The following is a 21816-nucleotide window of genomic DNA, read 5'->3' as shown; positions in this document are numbered from 1 at the left end:
CCTCTCATTAAGTATGTGGATGTGGCCAATCACACACCAACGCATCCTGGCCTAAAGCCTCCGTCTTTCGGCCTGTCCGTTAACCACAATGGACAATGAATCGGTCTGTCTGTTTGCACACAGATCAACTTCCACACTTCCATGCCGGATTATGCAGCAGTTACGGTAAAGCTTTGTAAACGCTTGTCAAACTTGCTCCAGTTTTAGCTTTGATAGCATTTACAACATTATGTAATTCCTATGGGGACAGGCAGAAAAAAAAATCGTCATCCTGGCCTGAAATACAAGAGACTGGGAAAGTTAAATAATTTAGAAGATTATGGACATATTATGATCAGAAGATTAGTTAGCCTGAGTTTGGATCACATAAGCTGCTACACACTGGCATGAACTGTCAGTCATTCATACCAAGACAAATAGTGTCAAATAATTACCTTCACCCCAGGTATGAATTATCACACTCTCGCCTGCTGGCACAGATTTTTAACAATAACAAGATTAGGCTTTTTAAACAGATTAGATCACTATACTTCCAATATACATGCATCTGATTCCCCCAAACTCTTGACAGGAAGAGAATGAAAGAAGACATGCATGAAATAGCTGGGGACTTTTATAGGCGGCCCACATGGGGCCACAGGGATGGTCATGAGGTGACAGCTTTGCTGTTAGTATTGAGCGAATGAGCAAACAGGAATGATCCACAGGTTTGAAAGGAAACCAACCTAAAAATCTAGAAGCAGAACAACACATGAGCAGTGTTTAAGTGCATGCAGTAATATATAACGTATGGCATTTATTTATTTTACAGGTTAGCGAAAATCATCGTTCCTTTACATTTTGTGAACAAAAGACCTCACTGGGATGAAGTACCTAACTGAATGTTACACTATTTAGTAAAAGTGGAGCTGGATATAGCATTTTGTTAATCTATAAGTAGCTGACTATAAAAGTAGGAAGAGTAAGTGTATGCTGAGAGTGAACTTGAAACACAGGCCTTATCTATGCACATACCAATTTGCTTTGACTATTTACTGTCGTAAACTGTTGTAAACGATTCAACACTGTAAACCTAACCTAAATCAGTGAGTCTTTGGCATCCGTGATTCGTGAATCAGGTCATTCACACAGCTTTTGTTCAATGCGAGTCAGTCAGTTAGGCCATTCATTTAGTCATGAATGAAATGTTCTCATTCAGTGGTTTCTTAATTCTCTCCCAGTATTACTTCAGTCAGTTCCCAGCCATTGACCAGCTCTTTTGATCAATAGAGCCTGTCCATGTAAGGTTATTTCCTTATTCTAGATACAGCCATTTGTTGGACCCATCTAGTGCAATTCCAATTTGCAGTTTGAAGGCTGTCATCGGAAACAGAATTGTATTAAGCGCATACAGATGAGTTTATACACACACACACATATATATATGTAAGTTCAGCCAACAAAATGTGCCTTACAATATTATCTTTGTCTCGGTTACTGTAGATCATCAAATGCAAATACGATGCAGTCCTATATTTAAGATCATATCCCTTAATTGAGGATCCATTGTTAATTCAGCAGAGGTAAAAGAGTGTGAAGCAAATGAGACATAAAGAAAAAAGGCAAAGGAGTTATCTCCTGATCAAGAGAGAGCTTTAAGGATTGTTTGAGTGGAAATAGTTCTGCTCCAAATTCATTTCCAGACTGTTTCTAAACTTTTCATGAAAGTTGCATGAATGCAGCACAGAAGACCTATGTTTTTTTTTTTTTTTTGGGGGGGGGGGGGGTTATACCCAAGGTACCAAAAACGCAAGGAGATGACCAAGAAAGCAGAAAAATGGAAGATGTTGAAAGAGAGAAATAGAGAAATGAGAGAGAGAGAGAGCAAATATCACAGAAAATGAAACAAGGAGCAAGGCACTCTCTATATGAGCATAAATCATTAGTGTACACAACCAGTAGTTATAATAGTTTTTGTGATTTTCAGAAAATAGATCTGATGAAGCCATCTTTGTTAGGATCTCACACAGGCAGTACTTTTAATTTCGAATATAATGCTCTATCAGTATCACTGCTGGAATAAAGCTAGCTGAAGGGCTCGCCCAGCCGCAGTAAGAAAGCGCACACAGTCTGGCTTTGAAATCGTGGCATCTTTCCAGATGACCTTTCTTACTGTTCTTCCATTTCTTCTTTTCACTGCATCTCATACTCGCTTGGAACTCACCATCTACTGCTCTGTTAAAATACTCCATATATAATATATATATAATTAATATCACCCAAGGTATGAATCAGCACACTCTCCCTTGCAGGTAAAGATGTTTCACAATAACAAGGTTTAACCAGATTTAATGGATTAGATCACTATACTTCCACTATACATGCATCCGATTCCCCAAACTCTTGAATGAAAGAAGACACTTATGAAGTAGCTGGGGACTTTTATAGGTTGCCCACATGGTGCTGCAGTAAGAAAACGCACACAGAAATCATGGCATCTTTCCAGATGACCTTTCTTACTGTTCTTCTTTTCACTGAATCTCTGAAGACTCGCTTGAAACTATGCCTCTGTCAAAATACTCCATATATATATATATATATATATATATATGAGACACAGATCCAGGTTAGGTTTATAATGTTTCATGTTTTCCAGCAGAAAATTCTATGTTGATTGAACAGTATATACACTACACACACACACACACACACATACCCATACATACATACATATATATATATATATATATATATATATATATATATATATATATATATATATATATATATATATATATATATATTCATCATTTCCTTTTCATTTCCCCGGCATATTTCGCATCATTGCTTTCTCAGATTGCTCACTTCCTTCTTTTCTTCTCTTCACTTCCCTTGTTTACTTGAAGCCATTAACTTTCAAGACTGTTTAAAGTGCAGGCACTAAATCAGTACCAACTAACAGCGCATCCTGTACTGACTCTGTCCTTGATCCCTGACAAATTGAGGCGGTTGTGTTTACAGATCACCTATAAAAGCTGCTGTAATCAATTGTTTTTTGTAACAGTTTTTTAACAGCTCTTGTAAACCATGACAAATTAACAAGATCTTTTTTACAAAGTCTGGCTAAATGAACCAGCCGACAGAGAAACATGCATGAAAGAAAGCAGTCCTCACTGCATGTTTAATATGTAACAGCTCGGGTGAAGTGCTAGTTTGATAGAGTAGGACATAAGATGCATAAGAGTTGCAGGAAATTTATTAATATATCTTTTGGAAGTGACAACAGATAAAGCCAATATTGGACAACTGCTTTCACTACAAAACTGCCCGGATGAGTGATGAGTGCAGTGCTAAAGTAATTGCCCCCAAAGGAACAGGACTGTGCAAAAAGAAAGGACAAAAAGAAACATCAGGGCAGGTTTTCAGCACTAGAGAAACTTTTGGATATCTAGAACAATGATCAGGGCCGGTCTTGAATGGATTCATTTACCTACCTACTTACTAAATATTCATTTACTTAAGCCAAAGTCAATGTATAAAAAAACAATTTATGTACAGTTACACAGGGGAGCATTAATTCCGAAAATGTCTGAGACAGTAGTTGTAGTTAAATATCTCAGACAACTTTATATTTTTATGCTAAGGATATCCATCACTTTCTCTTTCAATAATAAAAAGCAAACAGTGAAGTTCGTCAGAAAGCTGCTGCTCAGCTCGAGTGGAAGCAGGAAGAGAGATGCCGTCGCTTCACTGATGTCCAGGAAAATATAGAATAGCTTTTGAAACACTGCTTTGTGTTTTTAAAGCCTTCAATGAAAGGTCAGCTTCTTATTTCTCTGACCTTCTCCCCTGTTGTTCTACTCCCAGGGACCTCAAGTCAGCTAATCAATTGCTCTTTCACTGGTTAAGGGAAAAGGAGGTCAGGGTTTTCTCCCTTACTGCCCTCAGGCTATGGAACGACACGACGTTAGGACCATCCCTACTTTGCGTATATTCATTATCATTTTGTGACATAGTCTGAATCAATCCCTGATCCCCTTTTAATCAATTATATCCACTCTTTCTTTGGTTTTAATAAGGTACCTCAGCAGTTTTTTTTTTTTTTCCCAATGAAAGGCGTTATACAAATGAATATGACTTCACTTGACTAAATATGAATGAATGAATACTTCTCTTAGACAGTGCTTTCATGCTGTCTGATTTTCCTACATTTAGTCACACGTACAAAAATTCTACTATAAAATTCATAAACATGATAAAATATAAAGCATTTACAAGACTTTATCCACGATATACAATATATCTTACAGTAGAAAACAACATTTTGGTTGCAATGGAGTAAAAACCATGACACTGGCAACCCACTGAAACTGTTCATACAATAAATTGAGCATGGGGGCAGAATGATTTCTGCCCCAGTGAAGCTTTATTACTCCTGTTTACTGCAAATACAAGTAAGTGTGCCTTACTTTAGTTAGTTACTTTAGTGTAGTTTACATAAAGATTTTGGCTTTGTTTTATCCCTGCTGTTTTCAGTCTCTGTTTTCCACGTAGTGTAAAAGTAGAAGACAGACGAAAGGCCGTCTGTTGCAGTGAGGTTTCACCCCATCACGCCTCACATCACGTGCTTTTGTGTATAATTGGCAGTGATGTGATAGAGTTCCCTCCAACACATACCATATAAACATAAAACATAGCTCATATATCTTCGAATTAAGGTAGACTTGAACTTTAAATCATTTAAAGTTGGGACAAAAAAACACCAGGTAATAGAGTGTGTGTTTTCTCCCACAGTGCTGAAAGTCATTGGTGCCTTTGTACAACACAGTTTTCAATAAGCAATGCTTATTTTGCCGAGAGACAATGCACTCTATCACTTTATTTCAGCAGAAGCCATGTGGCAAAAATAGACTCCTGCTGCTCCTGCTCTGATCCTGCCTCTGTGTGCATTGTAAATACTCGAACCTCTTAACATGGGAGCTGAAAAAATACACCACTTCATCTGTGCTGCTTACACATCCAGTGTGAACCGGGCCTTGTTGCAGTTCCCATTTCTGACCACTAGTGGGGCAGTAAGCATGCTGCCCAATGATAATGCATCTAGAAAGGCAAACAAGAGCAACACATCAAAGTACTGACCATTACATTGTTGATCATTCAAAGTAGGTCGTTACAACGTGAATGTGAATGAGGACTTCATAAAGATCAACATTTTCTGAACAGATGCCATCCTCTGTCTGCTGGAGCTGATCTCCTTTTCCATCATTTCAGCCCATTGCACTATGTGTGTGCATATATTTGGATTAAACAGCTTTGGAGAAGATTCTGGACGCAGGATACGGGATTGAGCAGAGAGGGTGGACTCGTCTGACGGAGGATTTAAACCCTGGCTTGCATGCAGATGAAAATCAAGAAGATTTCACATTCTAAGTCAAAGCGTTCGGGTTAGACTTAAGAGATGAGAGATAAATCGTACAGTTATCGCTTCCAGAGTCGCAGAGAAATGAAACAGTAGACATATTAAATATTATTAAGACGTAAGATTTGGATCTATTGCAAGCTCTTCTTGTTCATGAGAGTTAGTTTTCCTGTGTGGGCTGGATTAAAGGAGGTTTAACATAAAATACACATTTTCAGAATTCTGATGATTTTTTATGCACGAAGTTTTAAAGGAATAGTAGTGGGAAAAGAAAATGAACAAATTGACATAATTTTCAGCCAAGCTGTTTGGTGTTTGATGTTTGCTTCGTTAATTTTGGCTAATGGAGCTAATATGCAATTAAAGTTTAGTGCAAATGCACAACTGTACTGAAAAAGCCAGACGTTCTTTGAATGACAATGAGGCCCATGGATGTCAGAGTCATATTTGCGAGCTGAGGTTATTTTTAATCATATTATTTATTCAGTTGTTTAACACGAATAACATATATAAGATTAAAAAACAGGATGTTTCCTAAAGAAGGCTTAAGGAAAGTGTTCAGCAGTTCAGCATCCTCTTAAGTGATAACTAGGGACAGAAGCTTGTGGAAGGGATCGTGAAAGTTTAATACCATAATCCCATCACAAATCCACAGGCTAAGCTAAAATCCAAAATCAAGAAATACAGCTATCATTTTTGTTTATTATTATTCTTATTATAACTATCATCCATAGTAATTGTTTATTTATTTATTTATTTATTTATTTATTTATTACAATGTATTTATTTATTTATTTATTTTTAAATTAATTATTAATTTAATTGATTTTTTGTTACATACACAAACATATGCAGTACATGTTTTAAGATGTAACGTCATAAAAGTTGAATACAAATAGAATAAAACTAAAGGAAGGAAAATGTTCAGCATCCTCTTAAGTGATAACTAGGGACAGTAGCTTAACCCCATAACTCATCCATTTTCTATACCCACTTTATTCCTAATTAGGGTCACAGGGATCTGCTGGAGCCTATCCCAGCACACATTGGGTGAAAGGCAGGGGAACACCCTGGACAGGTCACCAGTCCATCACAGGGCCAGACATATAGACAGACAACCACACACGGGAAATTTAGAATCACCAATCAACCTAATGTACATGTTTGGGGATTGTGGGAGGAAACCAGAGTACCCAGAGTAAACCCACACAGGCACGGGGAGAACATGCAAACTCCACACAGAAAGGCCCCTGCCTTTTTTGAACCCGGGATTCGAACCCAGGACCTTCTTGCTGTGAGGCAACAGTGCCAACCACTAAGCCACTGTACTGCCCATCCCAAAATCAATTTTTGTTTTATTATTATTATTATTATTATTATTATTATTATTATTATTATTATTATTATTATTATTATTAATAATAATAATAATAATAATAATAATAATAATAATAATAATAACAATAACAATAATAATAATTATTATTTATTTGTTTGTTTGTTTGTTTGTTTAATTTTAATGTAATTTATTAAAATAATTTATTATTATATTTTTTACATACACAACCATACACAATACTTGTAGCTTTAAGACATATCTTGTCCTAAAAGTTGAATAAAAATAGAATAAAACTAGAGGTTCAATAAAAATAGAACTACAATTATCTGTACAATGGAAAAGGGAAACATATATGGGAAATATATAAAGTATATGGATTAGTGTCAGGATAGTATGACTATTATGAATAGTACAGGTGTGTGCAGTTCTAATTGAATTTCTAATGAAATATATGCAATATGTGTTATATTATATCTAATATCTGGTGAGGTGTTGGTTGTTGTGCAGAAAAGTCCAGAAAACTCTAGGTCTGTGTGTTGTTTTTGTTGAATCCTGAATGACCTGCGGGAAGAAGTTCCTCCTGATTCTCTCTGTGCCAGCCTTCAGGGAGCAGAAACACTTCCCTGACTGCAACAGACAGAATTATTTTTTATTATTTTTTTATGTTGTTATTTTCACACACTTATATTTAGAAGTCTACTTGAATCGTAGCGGTCATGTTTAATTTCGCTCTTAATGATCTAGCTAGCTGACTATATTACACTATATTACAGTGTAATTTTTTAACGTACCCAATTCAGGCATTTTCTTTCCTTTTGCTAATGTATTTTGACAGATCATTCAGGAAATCGGTGACAGCCATAGACATGGATATTTTAAAAAAAATATATATCCATCCTATTATGCAGGATGGAAGAAAAGATGTCTTCTTCTAAATTATGTAGGACCTTAGTTGCGTAATTTTATTTTCAGTAATGAGCAATATTTTACAGCTGTGTGTGTGTGTGTGTGTGTGTGCGCTGTACTATATTTTACTGTACCTGCATAGACTAGACCATACTCATGCACATATTTCCAGATTTAAAATATGAAACCGTTTCAGAAATACAGTGCAAGTCAGTCGTCTAGCACTTAGCCATCAGATTAATAGCTTCAGCTACTTCACGTATCTCGAGATATTTCGTGTTGTTATGATCTAATGGAAGAATTTCCGCTTTATGTTGCCTTTTGTTACTACTGCTCATACTCTAAACCATTATAAAGTTGCATTTTATCTTCTTAGGTCGCTAATGTTAAACTCCACCTATGATTTTGAGTCAGTCAAGGAATCACATGCTAACAGCAAACACCCTGTACGTTTCTAAATCTTTTACTTTCTGACATCAAACGTAGATATTCGAGCTATTAGAATAATTCAAGCTGTTATAAACATCTAAATGTTCAGATGTAGGTATTATGTGCTGTTTCACTATGACTTTCTTTTTGTTCTATCTATCTATCTATCTATCTATCTATCTATCTATCTATCTATCTATCTATCTATCTATCTATCTATCTATCTGTCTATCCCTCTGTCCATCCTTCAGTCTATCCCTCTGTCCATCCTTCTATCTATCTATCTATCTATCTATCTATCTATCTATCTATCTATCTATCTATCTATCTATCTATCTATCTATCTATCTATCTATCTATCTATCTATCTATCTATCTATCTATCTAACACTAATTATCATGTGTTTTTTGCCAAACATATTTTCAAATTTATCAGGAAATACTTTACACCATCTTCTAATGATTCAATATTGATCCAACGATTCTGAATCTGCTTTTCGAAAATAAAAACCCCATCAGTCTGCTGATCTCAGTGGCCTACAATGTTAGCACTTCTGTAGTGTTACGGGTCGACCAGCCGTATCAATCTTCTACAGAAAAGAAGAAAAAAAAAAACAGACAAAATCTCGAGTCAAACATATTAAATTATAGCGAGGCACCATCTTGAGGTGCAGGCAGCATACTGTCTGAGAAATCTCTGTGTACTTAATCTATTATGCCCTGTTGATACTGTAGGGGTTGGAGATGAGGCGTAGCTGCTTATGAAATATTAAAGACGCTGTCAAACATGCAGTGACTGCCAATATCAGTGCAGCAACTTAAAAAAGACCTGCAATCCGTCTCTCACTCGCTGGCCAGAGGTTTCTGTCTTTTGCTATTTTCTGTATTTCTTGATCTGATTCTTTGACACACACTCCTATTACTTACTTACTTTCTTTTTTTTGTCCTTGTCTTCATAAAGATCATGTTTTTCTTTTCAGAATCATCCTGCACTTCTACAGACCGTTGTTAGTGAGTTTGGTAACATTTTACAATAACAATACATGAGTAGTAATACTTCAATATGAATTAATGATGAGCTACAGTAAGGCATATACTAATCACAAACTAATGAAGCATTAACCTTAACTATGGCATAATATATGTGAATAAATAACGACCACCTGACGTAAACGTGTTTGCTAGTTATTGTATTAATTATCGTTATCGCTATGAAATGAATATATTTTAAGGCAAACATTTTTTCTACAGTTTTCCTTAAAATATATTCATTTCATAGCGATAACGATATATATATATATACACTATATTGCCAAAGTATTCGCTCACCTGCCTTGACTCGCATATGAACTTAAGTGACATCCCATTCCTAATCCATAGGGTTCAATATGACGTCGGTCCACCCTTTGCAGCTATAACAGCTTCAACTCTTCTGGGAAGACTGTCCACAAGATTTAGGAGTGTGTTTATGGGAATTTTTGACCATTCTTCCAGAAGCGCATTTGTGAGGTCACAAAATGTTGGACGAGAAGGCCTGGCTCTCAGTCTCCGCTCTAATTCATCCCAAAGGTGTTCTGTCGGGTTGAGGTCAGGACTCTGTGCAGGCCAGTCAAGTTCCTCCACACCAGACTCTGTCATCCATGTCTTTATGGACCTTGCTTTGTGCACTGGTGCACAGTCATGTTGGAAGAGGAAGGGGCCAGCTCCAAACTGTTCCCACAAAATTTGGAATTGTCCAAGATGTCTTGGTATGCTGAAGCATTCAGAGTTCCTTTCACTGGAACTAAGGGGCCAAGCCCAGCTCCTGAAAAACAACCCCACACCATAATCCCCCCTCCACCAAACTTTACACTTGGCACAATGCAGTCAGACAAGTACCGTTCTCCTGGCAACCGCCAAACCCAGACTCGTCCATCAGATTGCCAGATGGAGAAGCGCGATTCGTCACTCCAGAGAACGCGTCTCCACTGCTCTAGAGTCCAGTGGCGGCGTGCTTTACACCACTGCATCCGACGCTTTGCATTGCACTTGGTGATATATGGCTTGGATGCAGCTGCTCGGCCATGGAAACCCATTCCATGAAGCTCTCTGCGCACTGTTCTTGAGCTAATCTGAAGACCACATGAAGTTTGGAGGTCTGTAGTGATTGACTCTGCAGAAAGTTGGCGACCTCTTCGCACTATGCGCCTCAGCATCCGCTGACCCCGCTCCGTCAGTTTACGTGGCCTACCACTTCGTGGCTGAGTTGCTGTCGTTCCCAAACACTTCCACGTTCTTATAATACAGCTGACAGTTGACTGTGGAATATTTAGGAGTGAGGAAATTTCACGACTGGATTTGTTGCACAGGTGGCATCCTATCACAGTTCCACACTGGAATTCACTGAGCTCCTGAGAGCGACCCATTCTTTCACAAATGTTTGTAAAAACAGTCTGCATGCCTAGGTGCTTGATTTTATACACCTGTGGCCATGGAAGTGATTGGAACACCTGATTCTGATTATTTGGATGGGTGAGCGAATACTTTTGGCAATATAGTGTATATATATATATATATATATATATATATATATATATATATATATATATATATATATATATATAGTGGGTGGCGGTGACTCAAGAGGTTAAGGCTCTGGGTTGTTGACTGGAAAGTTGGGGGTTCAAGCCCCAGCCCTGTGAAATTGCCACTGTTGGGACCTTGAGCAAGGCCCTTAACCCTCTCTGCTCCAGGGGCCCTGTATCATGGCTGACCCTGCGCTCTGTCCCCAACCTCCAGGGTTAGGGTTAGGGTTAGGGTTAGACCCCAACCTCCAGGATGGGATATGTGAAGAAAGAACACATAAATGCTCTGTCTTCTTCATATGTATACACTAAAATACTCTTATAGGATACTGCTTCTGAATGAAACCCTATATTATTTTCACCTTTGTGTGAAAAAGTGCAGGAAAAGCGAGTCCTACCCAAACAGAACACGTACTAGTACTGCAGTGAGACTGGAAGAGAAACAGATCCCAGAACAATTTACAGTAACAGTGCATAAATAATCCTGCACTTATACCTGTGTTGACTTAAATATCAGCTAATGATGACATTTACTAATCATGAATTAATGAAGAGCTGACCTTAACTACATCTCATAGATTCATGCTTGAATAAAAAAACCACCACCTATAAGTACAAGTGTTTGTTAGTTTATGTGGTAATTAACAAGGAGTAAACTAAATCAAACAGCTATAAGAAATAATAATAAGAATCAAACATACATCATTGCAAATTGTTTATACACAGCCGTACACAAACACCGGCTGAATGGTGCTTATGGATTACTTTCATAATTTACATTGACCCTGTTTATCGATTGTAGAAGGACGCACTAATTATAAACACCGATAATTTCATTTCAACCTATTTCGCTTCCTTCGGCATCTGATCTGACTGCAGGACTAGAGTACGTGCTCTGGGTGGTTAGGCTCTGCTACGTTACACACAAGGGTGGAATTAATACAGTGGCATTTATTCATTTAGTAGACGCTATAATGTATCAACAGTTAAAATCAGTGTCCTATAAGATTATTATCTTGTGATTTACTGCATTTATGTCTGCTGGATCTCCAGACTCATTATGAACAGTCGCTCATTTCTCTTCTGTGCTCTTGCTCATGTTAACCTCGAAACGTCTGTGGATGTTCATATTCTTTCTTATAGAACATGTTTGATTTAGTTTACCACTGTTAATTAACGCATGAACTAACAACAGCACGTACGAGTTTAACGTGGTCATTGGATGGATTTGTGAGACTTATGTCATAGCTAAGGTTAGCTCTTCATTAGCTCAGGATTACTACATGCCTTAACTCATACAGTAAGTAGTTTGTATTGAAGCAAGTGTTAATCAATTCAGGTGTAGGTGCAGGATTAATTTCTCCAACATCTGAATTTTTTACCCTGTCATTGTCCGTAATAATTCAACCCTTAATGCTTATGAGTGACTGGAATAAGAGTAATCGGTGGAACATGCCTTAAATAACATGTTCTGTCTACTCGACTCTCGCTCATTCTCTTTCTCTTGCTTTCTTATCATGAAGTAAATGGTGCTGTTTGAATAAATCCAAGTCAGAAGGAACAACGAGTCAGTCGATGTGGTTCTCAGTCCGCGGTTGACGAATGGTGGAGTTAATCAGCCGGACGTCTCTACCAGACGCTCATAAGAATGAGAAGTACAAATAAATTAGTTGAGAATGGCTCCCTGGCTCATTCCCATCTTTCTGGGCCCTGGGCTGTATTGATCCCACATGGACGCTTAACCTGTGATGTATTGCGAACACTGAAGCACCATGCTAGCATTAGAGCACAGATCTACTAACATTACTCATTGCTATGTCTTGGTTTTTTTTTTTTTTTTTTTTGAACGCAAGCAAGTAAAGAACACATAAGCCCTTTCCACAGACAGCAGAGTGCACATTTGCCTTCAAATATCTCTTATTTATTTATTTATTTATTTATTTATTTTTGCTGCTGTGTGAACCAAGTATCTAAAGATTATATACCGTAGTTTGGTCTGTAAGGTTGGATTTACACTTTATAGCACATTGTGTGCTGGGATCATATAAAAAAAAAGCAGCTCGAGTGACATGCACACTGTAACCATGGCAACGTTCTTACCAATTCTAGCTAGTTAACTAGCGAGGGCTTTTATCTAGATTCGATTTTTTAGTATCAGTAATAAAGATGTAATAAAGATTGGTTTAACTCTGGAGAAGGATGAGGTTGTTTGCCTTTGCTGGAGCTTCAGAGGCAGAAAATCAATAGAAGCGGAGCTGCTTGTGTGACTTGACCATACGAGGCCACAGTTAAAGTGGGATGTCGCATCGCATACTGCAGAATGGCCTGTTTTTAGTTTTATTGCAGAGTCGTAAATGAAATATACATCACAGTGGCTGATTAACAAGACTTCTTACACCGTCCCTCTGTTCTTCATGTCTGGCTTTCTCTTGCAACTTAGATGGTCTGGAAGAATAAAACTGTGAATATTCATAATCAAAATAAATACACTGAGAGTGTTTCTTGTGCCTGTGTAACGGAGGCTGAGCAGGTAAACCTCACTCTCCTGGTCTCAAGAGGTGGACTAGAGGACAAGAGGTGATGCTAGTGGCTGCAGACTTTAGCCGCCTTGTTAGTGTGCCCACCTCCCATGCCGGAGACCCTTGTTTGAGAGCGGGTGTGAGTAGGACTCGCAGGGGTAACACCTACATTTCTCCCACCTTGGAGTAGCTGACTGTGGACAAACAAAATTGTGGTGTGTATGAAAGCAGTCTAAAGTGGTAGCAAAGAGCAAAGAGCTGGCCACATAATCATGTGGCAGCAGCCGTGGTGAACAGAAATGTATCTCTGAAGCACAAGCCTTGAGGTGGAAGAGCTACAGCAGGATTAGGCCACAGCATCTTCCAGTCCTGTTAGTCAAAAACAAGAGCAGGAGCAGGCTTGCCAAAACCTGGACTGGAAAAAAACGCTCACTTCATGGCTTGAGATGGTTTTCTGCTCACCGTGGTTGTAAAGGGTGGTTATTTGAGTTCCCGTGTTTCTGTCTAGCAGTTGGTGAACCAGTCAGACCATTTTTTCTTTCATCTTTTCATCAAACAGCCATATCCACCCCCAGAGCTGCCTCTTAATGGATGTTTTTCGCAACATGCTGTGCAAACTCAAGAGACTGTGTGAAAACGAAAAAGCCGCTTTTCTGAAACACTAACTTGTTCCTAATTAATTGGCCAGTGAGTGTATATATATAGATGTGTGCTCACAGGTGAAATAAGGGGTGCAGGTGATAAGCTGGGGTTTTAAAATCAGCCTTTTGGATTCAAAGGGGAAAGCAAGGGTTATGGAGAAAGAAAGACTGATGCTCAGATCTACAGAAAAAGAGGGATTTAATCAACGATAAATATCTTTCACTCCAGTTGGTGTGGTAATTATGGTAATTTTGGAACTATTGTATAAAATAAGCTTTGAAGCTTGACTGGTTGTTTATAGCTCCACACATTTTCTGCGATTTGCAGTTAAATATCAGTTGAACCACTACATGTTTTATCATTAATGCTGTTACCATGGAAGCGTTCATCCACAGACTTACACACAGATTTTTGTGGGTTGTTTTTTTTTTTTTTTTCTTGATGGTTTTTCTTTTCAGTGTTGTTGACACCAGTGTCATGGGAAACGTGATTTATCTGCAGTTAGGTCTTTGGGAAAGACGTCCGTAAATAAGGTTGGTAAATGGGATGAAAGTGCACATTACCTAAATGACTTTGACATCAGTGCATTCATGCATTATGTAAAGAAAACCTGAAGAGCAACTGTTCTTCATCTGACACAGAATGTCAGAGCAGGGCAGGATTAGACCGAAAATACTGATGTTTCTTTTCTCCCTTTATATTATTTTTTTTGGCCGAGATTTTAATTACTTGTAACTCAAGGCTATTCTCCAAATTTGCAATATGTATGTTTCCAGTAAATTGGTGTTCCAGTCTATCTGCAGAATTATCGGAAATTTCCGATCAGAATAAACAAATTGATTATTTTATTACAGCAAGGCTGATATAAAACGAGTCAGGGCACTGTGTGAGATGTCTGTTTTTTCCTCTGTTGGATAACCAAAATTTTAGGTTCTTATGAAGAACCACTTGGAGCATCTCAGAGACCAGAGTTACTGCACTGAGAGTTAACTCTTTAGTTAGCGCCCTGCCTGGGAATCGAACCCGGGCCATGGCAGTGAGAGTGTGGGATCCTGCCACTGGTCCACCAGTTACTTTTAGTCTAAGTAAAAACTTATTAAAAATCACAAATCCTTAAAGCCCTGAGTGTCCACTTTCACTTGAGCTTCATATTAATCACCACTGTGGATTGTGACATGGACTAAGACATTCAATGCTGAACACAGACACAACAAAACAGGCACAAATTCCTTTTTTGGACAGTGGTGAACTATTCACTTAAGGCATGCCTAGTCTTAAATATACTTTTTTTTTACATTTACATCTTTCTTATCTGTCTGCAGATCATATTTGATGCTACCATCTCTGCTGAGGAGAGGGGCTACATTGGCCTGGATGACATAGTCTTGCTAAACTACCCCTGTTGTGAGTACCTTTTTATCACTTTATACATCTCTCTCTCTCTCTCTCTCTCTCTCTCTCGCTCTCATTCTCTCTGCATTATTTTCTCAGCTGCTTCTGTGAACGAAACACCAGTCATACCTTCTGCAGGAACAAAAGCTCATATTTTCATTTTTTGGTTCATGTTATCTCTAATCTGAATTGCTTTGACATGGACATGATTACCCTTTTACTCTCATCCATTTGTTTTCTTCACCCTTGCTGCTCAACTGTTTCATTTTGCTCTGTTCTTAACCTGTTTCCTGCTTGGGATTAAATACATCTCTTTTCTCCTGCCTGCCTCTGCAGACTGTCTCCCTATAGAGAGAAGCCTCTCAATTTTACCAGCAGTCCCATTGTCCACTTACCCCCTTCTTCTCCCCCTTTAATTTTGTAACATTCCCTGTCGTGTTGACTGCAAAAAAAAAAAAAAAAAAGCTTTTACATTAAAGAAAAAGGGGTATAAAAACTAATCAAGGGCTGAACTGAGAGCAGGTACACAAAAACTGACCAATGGGAATTGGAAGAAAACAGAAATGTTTGCATACCCATATCGCTTTTTTCTTCTTTTTTCATTCCACTATTCAGCTTGTACAGTATACATTCCAACGAAATGTCATTTCTCCGGGAAACAACCAACTCATTCATGCATTTATTCAATCAGCCAATCATGTAGCATCAGCGACGATGCAGATTCATGTCAGGAGTTTCAGACAGTGTTCAAATAACAGCCTGGTTGTTGTGAGGAGAATGAGGTCTCAGGCAGCTGGTGTGAACGTGAGCATATTGTAGCATAAATACTTTAACTGAAATTTCACACGTTCACACATACAATTGTTCCATTTGGGACAACTGGCTCTCACTGCTCGGGAAAAAAAAAAAAAAAAAACCCTCGCTACGAAATACAGCATATAAAAGAGCATTGTTAATCACATATAAGTCTCCACCCTCCATTCACAAGAAGCCCATGACCATGCTCCTGCTGCCAAATGAAATAGGTTATCAGAATAGGGAAAAAAAACATGCAAGGGAGTTTGACTGTGGCATGGAGTTTACAAAGAACTGTCTAGATTTAATGAGCCTGTGCCCACTGTAGCTTTAGCCTTCCTATAATTGCAAGAATGAACATAGTAAAGAATGAACAATGATCTCAGTTAATTTCGGCTGCTTCTTATTTGTTTAATTCTACCCCCTTGTGTCTTTTTCTTTGCCTCTTTCCCCCCATTCTATACCTCCTCTCTACAAGGAAAATAGGTATGGATAGAACGCAAGGGTAGAAGCAATATGAAATGAGACAGGTTTTTAGCAAGCATATATAGAGTAGGTATATATTAATAACATAATGATAATTCTATTACATACTGGACCATTCCAGTGGACAAAAGATGTGTTGATAGAGAAAAATACACACAAATACAGTATTATGGTATGAAGAGAGGTATGCATCAATATAATACAAAATATACAACAACTGAAAATATAATAATAAACAAATGTATTGGAAGTAATTGATAGAGAGTTGAATTAAGCATAATAACAGATAGACAGAGTGAGTGTCAGCAGATGTTTAGATGATGTTATGTGAAATGTGGAAAAGAGTGGATCTACTAATTTCAGCTCAACTACCATGGCAACAGTTAAGAAGAAGCTTTATAGTTACACTCTGATGGTGTCTCTTAGGTGGTTCAGGGTAGTGAGTGTAGTGATTAGAGTAAAAGTCGTCAGTGGAAAACAAAAGCTTTGGATTCAGCGTGGACAATTTTCATCAGGAACCACGCTAAAGCTCCAGCCATAGCCTTAGTTGAGTCATCGTTTCCAGAGATCACGGACAAGGACTTTTTGACTCACTTTGCACAATCTTTACTGAAGGTCTTTACTTCTGCTGTGTCATGGAATGGTGAAGACCTGGCTATGATCTAGCCGGGATCAGCCAGAATTAGGAGTCGAAAACCTGAAAGGTTTATGATCAGAGAACGCCAGCTCACAGATATTTCTGAGTTTCTGGACTTGAGGTGGGTCATGGTTTCTGCCTCACCTCATTCTGTGAGGGCTTATAGGTTGTTGTTCAAAGGTCATGGCTCCCCCATTGACTGCTCTTTGGGACAACATTTTAAAGGTTCATAAAAGGCCCATTGTGTTAGGCATTTGTGTTCTAAGCAGGATTTTGCACTGCATATATAAAATACAAAATATGATCTAGTTCCCTGTGCCTCTGAGAAAGACAGGTTTATTACATGTTTGTGGAGGATGCACTTGTGTTTGAAAGCCTTTGTGTGGTGGCCATCCTGATCACTGCTTCTTTGTAGATAACCACAAATGGGATTTGAAGATAGACAAGCACAAATAAAGTGGAGATAATATGAACAAGAACAGTCCATCGTAACCCTTTCCTGGTATGGTTTATGTGTAACATATGCTTTAGTGCTATTGATGGTGGCTATTTAGCATTTAATTCTGCCCTGCTCGTTTTCTTTTTTCCTGAGCAATAAATACGGGATATGTACGTAACATGACTAATAGGAGGGTATAAACACAAATATGGAGTCCAATGGTTTTTCTCAGATTGTTTTATCCCCAGATATTTCCACATTATTTTCACAAATGCTATATTGATCAAGGAGAACCATTAATCAAAGTAAAACATAGCTACTCATTAAATAATTTACTTTATGCTCTTGTACGCTTGGCTCGAGGCATCGTTGCGACATGGACGTTCAAAATTATTTATAACTACACAGTGACAAGTCAGTGCTAAACATGACAAAATCCATTTATATGAAATGATATGTTAATCTTTGAATAACTTTTTCGTCATATGGATCGCTGGGTATATTTCCCCTGGGGGTTATGGTTCTTTCATCTGACAGCTTTGAAAGGATGTTGATGAAAAAACAGAGTTCAGGAGAAAGCCCCACCCACCCCCAGCATTCCCAATGCACCTTGTTCCCTGCTTGCCTAATCAATCCAGGCTGTACACACACACACACACACACACACACTGTCTTTTATTCTAAAAGTGTAGTCTTAAATGTTTACAAAACGTCAATTAGAATTAAACTCTGTTGGCTGTAAACTAAATCCCATTTTTATATACTAATTTGCTTATTGTAAGACCATAGATTCAACATAGTATAACATATTCTCCAAATAATCTAAGCCTACTCGTATCAGAGAATAACTTATATAATAATAATGCTATGTTGAAGATTTCTGTGAGGAGAAGTTTATTTAACACAGTCATAAGTGATAATGCTTTCTAACCGAGTCTTCACATATTCTAGTTTGGCAAGATATGTTTCATGTTATTAAATTTCAAGAAAGAGGAAAAAAAAGAGAGATTTGTGATTAAAGGACCTAGCCCCACAACATTAAATGGAACTAGAACCAGTTAAAACCATTCAGTGTCCTTCATTAATGAATTCATATTTGGAATTTCAGTGGTATGAGCCACTTTGGGAGATGGTGTTTTTAGAAAATGGTCAATTTCATGGCTGTTTCAGCATCAAAACCAATATGCTGTTGATTATTTTCTGACCGCAGCATACCCCTTCACGTTTTATACCTTCAGCTATATAATTCTGCAAACCTTTTGTCAAACAGGATACAACACGTACACCGCTCCAGGAATATCTAATTATCCTGCTCGCAAGTGACTGTGACTTCTGGTTGGAGGTTAATTAATGTACAGTGTTTTTACATTTGCTTGGCTTGCTGATCTTTTGTTCATTTAATCCTTCTAAGGAGGATCATTCAATCTGAGGTTAGCGAAATAGAAATGGGGTACTTATGAGGTCATGAAGCCAACTGAGTCTTAAACTGCCTCTTTAAAACAGTCAACAGTTAAAAAGCATGCTTTACAGCCTTCAAACCCCATATAAACCTCTCAGCAAACCGAAGCATTTTTATAGTGATTGTATAGTACTTTAAAGGGGCTTGTTTAGCTTTGTACTACTGTGGTGCAAGATTGCCCTGGTTTAAAGAAAGCCTATCTTTGATGGAAGAGTTTCAGTGTGCTGTGGGACGGAGGAGCGTTGTATGATTGCACCTCTTCAACAATGTGTCGAGACCGGAATACCATGTACATCCAGGTGTGGATAATAGTGATGACACAATGTGATCACACATTTGACTAATGTGTGGAGGCTTGATAGGGTCTACATACAAACCTACAGAACAGAAGCAGATTATCCCACAGTTTTATTAATTCTACTAAATTCACATCCCGGTTTACCTTAAATCTCAATGCCCCAGAACGCTTTACCTTCACTCCCCTTTGCCTAAGACAAAAATGGGTTTTTAACTAAATGCCTGAACATTTTCAAAACTAGACTTAAATATAAAGACAGGGTCTAGTCCTGAAAAATATTTAGCTTACTGTATAATTGAAGCTCTTCAGAATGCTTGGCCCTCTGCTTTATTCCTCATTATTCTAGGTACTAATAAATAGCCTGCACATTTTAATGATTTACAGTTCATTAATGTATTTTTAAGAACCACTTAAGTCACAGATAATCAGGAGTCTGTCCCAGAAACACCGTGTTCAGTAGTGTAGAATTTAGCCTGAATGGGACACCAGTATATTGCAGCACACCATTCCGACACAGAACCTGGAGCTGTAAAGCAGCAACACTACCCACTGTTCCACATTCATAGGATCCTAATGAGACCGCAAGTATACTCAGGTAGTGTAAGGTGAGACCATTATGTGTTTTTAGTAAGGCCATTAGTAATATAACGTATCGTGGATAAAAATATTGGTAATATTGTTTCTAGAAAGGACTCCATAGGGCTTAATCCAGATGAATTAAAGCGTGAATTTTTAAAGATCATTTTGCATCATTTTTTTAGCTTAGCAATGTGAAAAAAGATGTATGAGAACTAGTAATCAAATCAAGTTCATTCACTCCTGAGCCTGTGTCAGTTATTATAGGGCCGGAATCAGAATTAAACTGATTAAACATCTAACATTCTTTACACATTCCTCGCCTTCATTAAGCTGGTGTCTATCACTGACCTTACTGAAACATACTAATGAAGGACGCTAATACCATTTCCATGCACGGTTGCACTCAAGGGTAGCATCTGTAGAAAAAAAAAGTTTACAAACTTTTAGATAAGACTATCCTGCACCGAGAAGGTCCAGTGCAAGCAAGGTGATATTTGTCCAATCTGAGGCTAGGAGTTGGTCATTCACTACTTTAACCAATGCTGTAATCATGTGAGGATTTCAGGCAGATCTGATGCAGATTGTCTTCCTTTACCGTCTTCCTTTAAACAAAAAAATGTTTTCTGAAGGTGATACAGCAAAAACGGTACAAATTATAAAGGAGAGAACTGCAGATTGCCCAGAAACCAAAAAAAAAGCTATTGCTTTAAAACCTACTGGAAGAGAGAGAGTCATTGATCTGAGCAAGAGATCACATTATAGGGATTGCACTTTCATCCTTCTTTTCTGGATTAGAGGACAGCCAGAGAAATGTCTCAGAAACCTAAAACTCCCAGATGGAAGCATGATTTCAGACAAACAGGAAATTATATCCCATGTACTGCCCTTTAGGTTTGTGTGAAAACTGCTCACTTAGCTGGAGGAAGAGATTTGACTCAGTGCCTAAGAAGGAGGGTGTAGCATGTGAACTTATCTGCACTGAAAAATGTGGAACTAGTTTGTCGAAAGGAAAAACAGTGCGTCAGTCAGTTGATAAAAAGTGGAATTTTTTATAAATAAAAGGCACTTTGGTGTTTCACCACTATGTACCCCTTAATCAAAAATGATTTCACAGGGAGAAGAGAAACGTCTATCAATAAACTTCATCATTTTGTAGATTCATGGTTTTTCATTTGCCCAAAAAATGGATTCTGGGTCTACTTTTTGTATGAAAAATGAAGGGAGACCTTATGCAGGATGGCTACCCATGGGATGCAGAATTTTCCTACATCCCACACAAGCACTTTACATGTTTACTTTTTGGAAGATAACAAAATTATTCTATATAAAACATTAGTAAAATATGTCTAAATTCAGGCTACATATAAAATGAATTATTTAGTTTCTAGAGGCTAATGATCATACCCATTTGCTTACATTAATATTTGCTTTATAGAGAAATGTGTGCATGTTTATGTAATCAGAGCAGAAAATGGCCACTGAGAATACAAATAAAGTCATTAAAGAAATTAAACCTTTAAGAAAAATAGCCCTTTATTGGTCAGCACTAACACACTGGGAGGCTCTTATTATATGAAAACAGGTAGATTCTCAGCGATGGTGAGAAATGCAAATCCTGTACGTTTGTCTTGAACCCAGACTACACCAGAGAATCGCCAGCTTAAGTGACTAATGCCCCGTAAGATTCTCCACGTTCCTCTCATAAATTAAAATTAATTATGTGTGACCTTGTGCACACTTCTAGGTCTTATGTTACCACTATTTCCCCATATTGTCTGCACTTCATTTTTTAGAAATTCCACAGCACTCAATTAAGGGATAAGATCCCACTTTGCATGGTAATCTAAGGGGTGACTAAAACGACAAAACAGACATGGTAACGTATTTCTGAGTAAAATAATTCAGACGATACCGGGTATTACTGATGGGCTGAC

The 21816-nt window shown here is 37.9% G+C and overlaps 1 protein-coding gene across 5 annotated transcripts in view; it reads left to right on the top strand.

Annotated features, from left to right (window-relative positions):
• Window positions 1-21816, top strand: part of ptprua (protein tyrosine phosphatase receptor type Ua) — a 264933-nt gene that overhangs the window by 126540 nt on the left and 116577 nt on the right. For all 5 annotated transcript variants that reach the window (XM_058404915.1, XM_058404911.1, XM_058404913.1 and 2 more), the window contains exon 4: window positions 15120-15201. In XM_058404915.1, coding sequence (XP_058260898.1) covers window positions 15120-15201 — 82 coding nt within the window. The remainder of the gene's footprint in view (window positions 1-15119; window positions 15202-21816) is intronic.

Source organism: Hemibagrus wyckioides, linkage group LG12 (assembly GCF_019097595.1).
Source record: "Hemibagrus wyckioides isolate EC202008001 linkage group LG12, SWU_Hwy_1.0, whole genome shotgun sequence".
Taxonomy (NCBI): domain Eukaryota; kingdom Metazoa; phylum Chordata; class Actinopteri; order Siluriformes; family Bagridae; genus Hemibagrus; species Hemibagrus wyckioides.
Note: the sequence above shows the minus strand (reverse complement) of the source record. Positions and strands in the feature narration are given on the sequence as shown.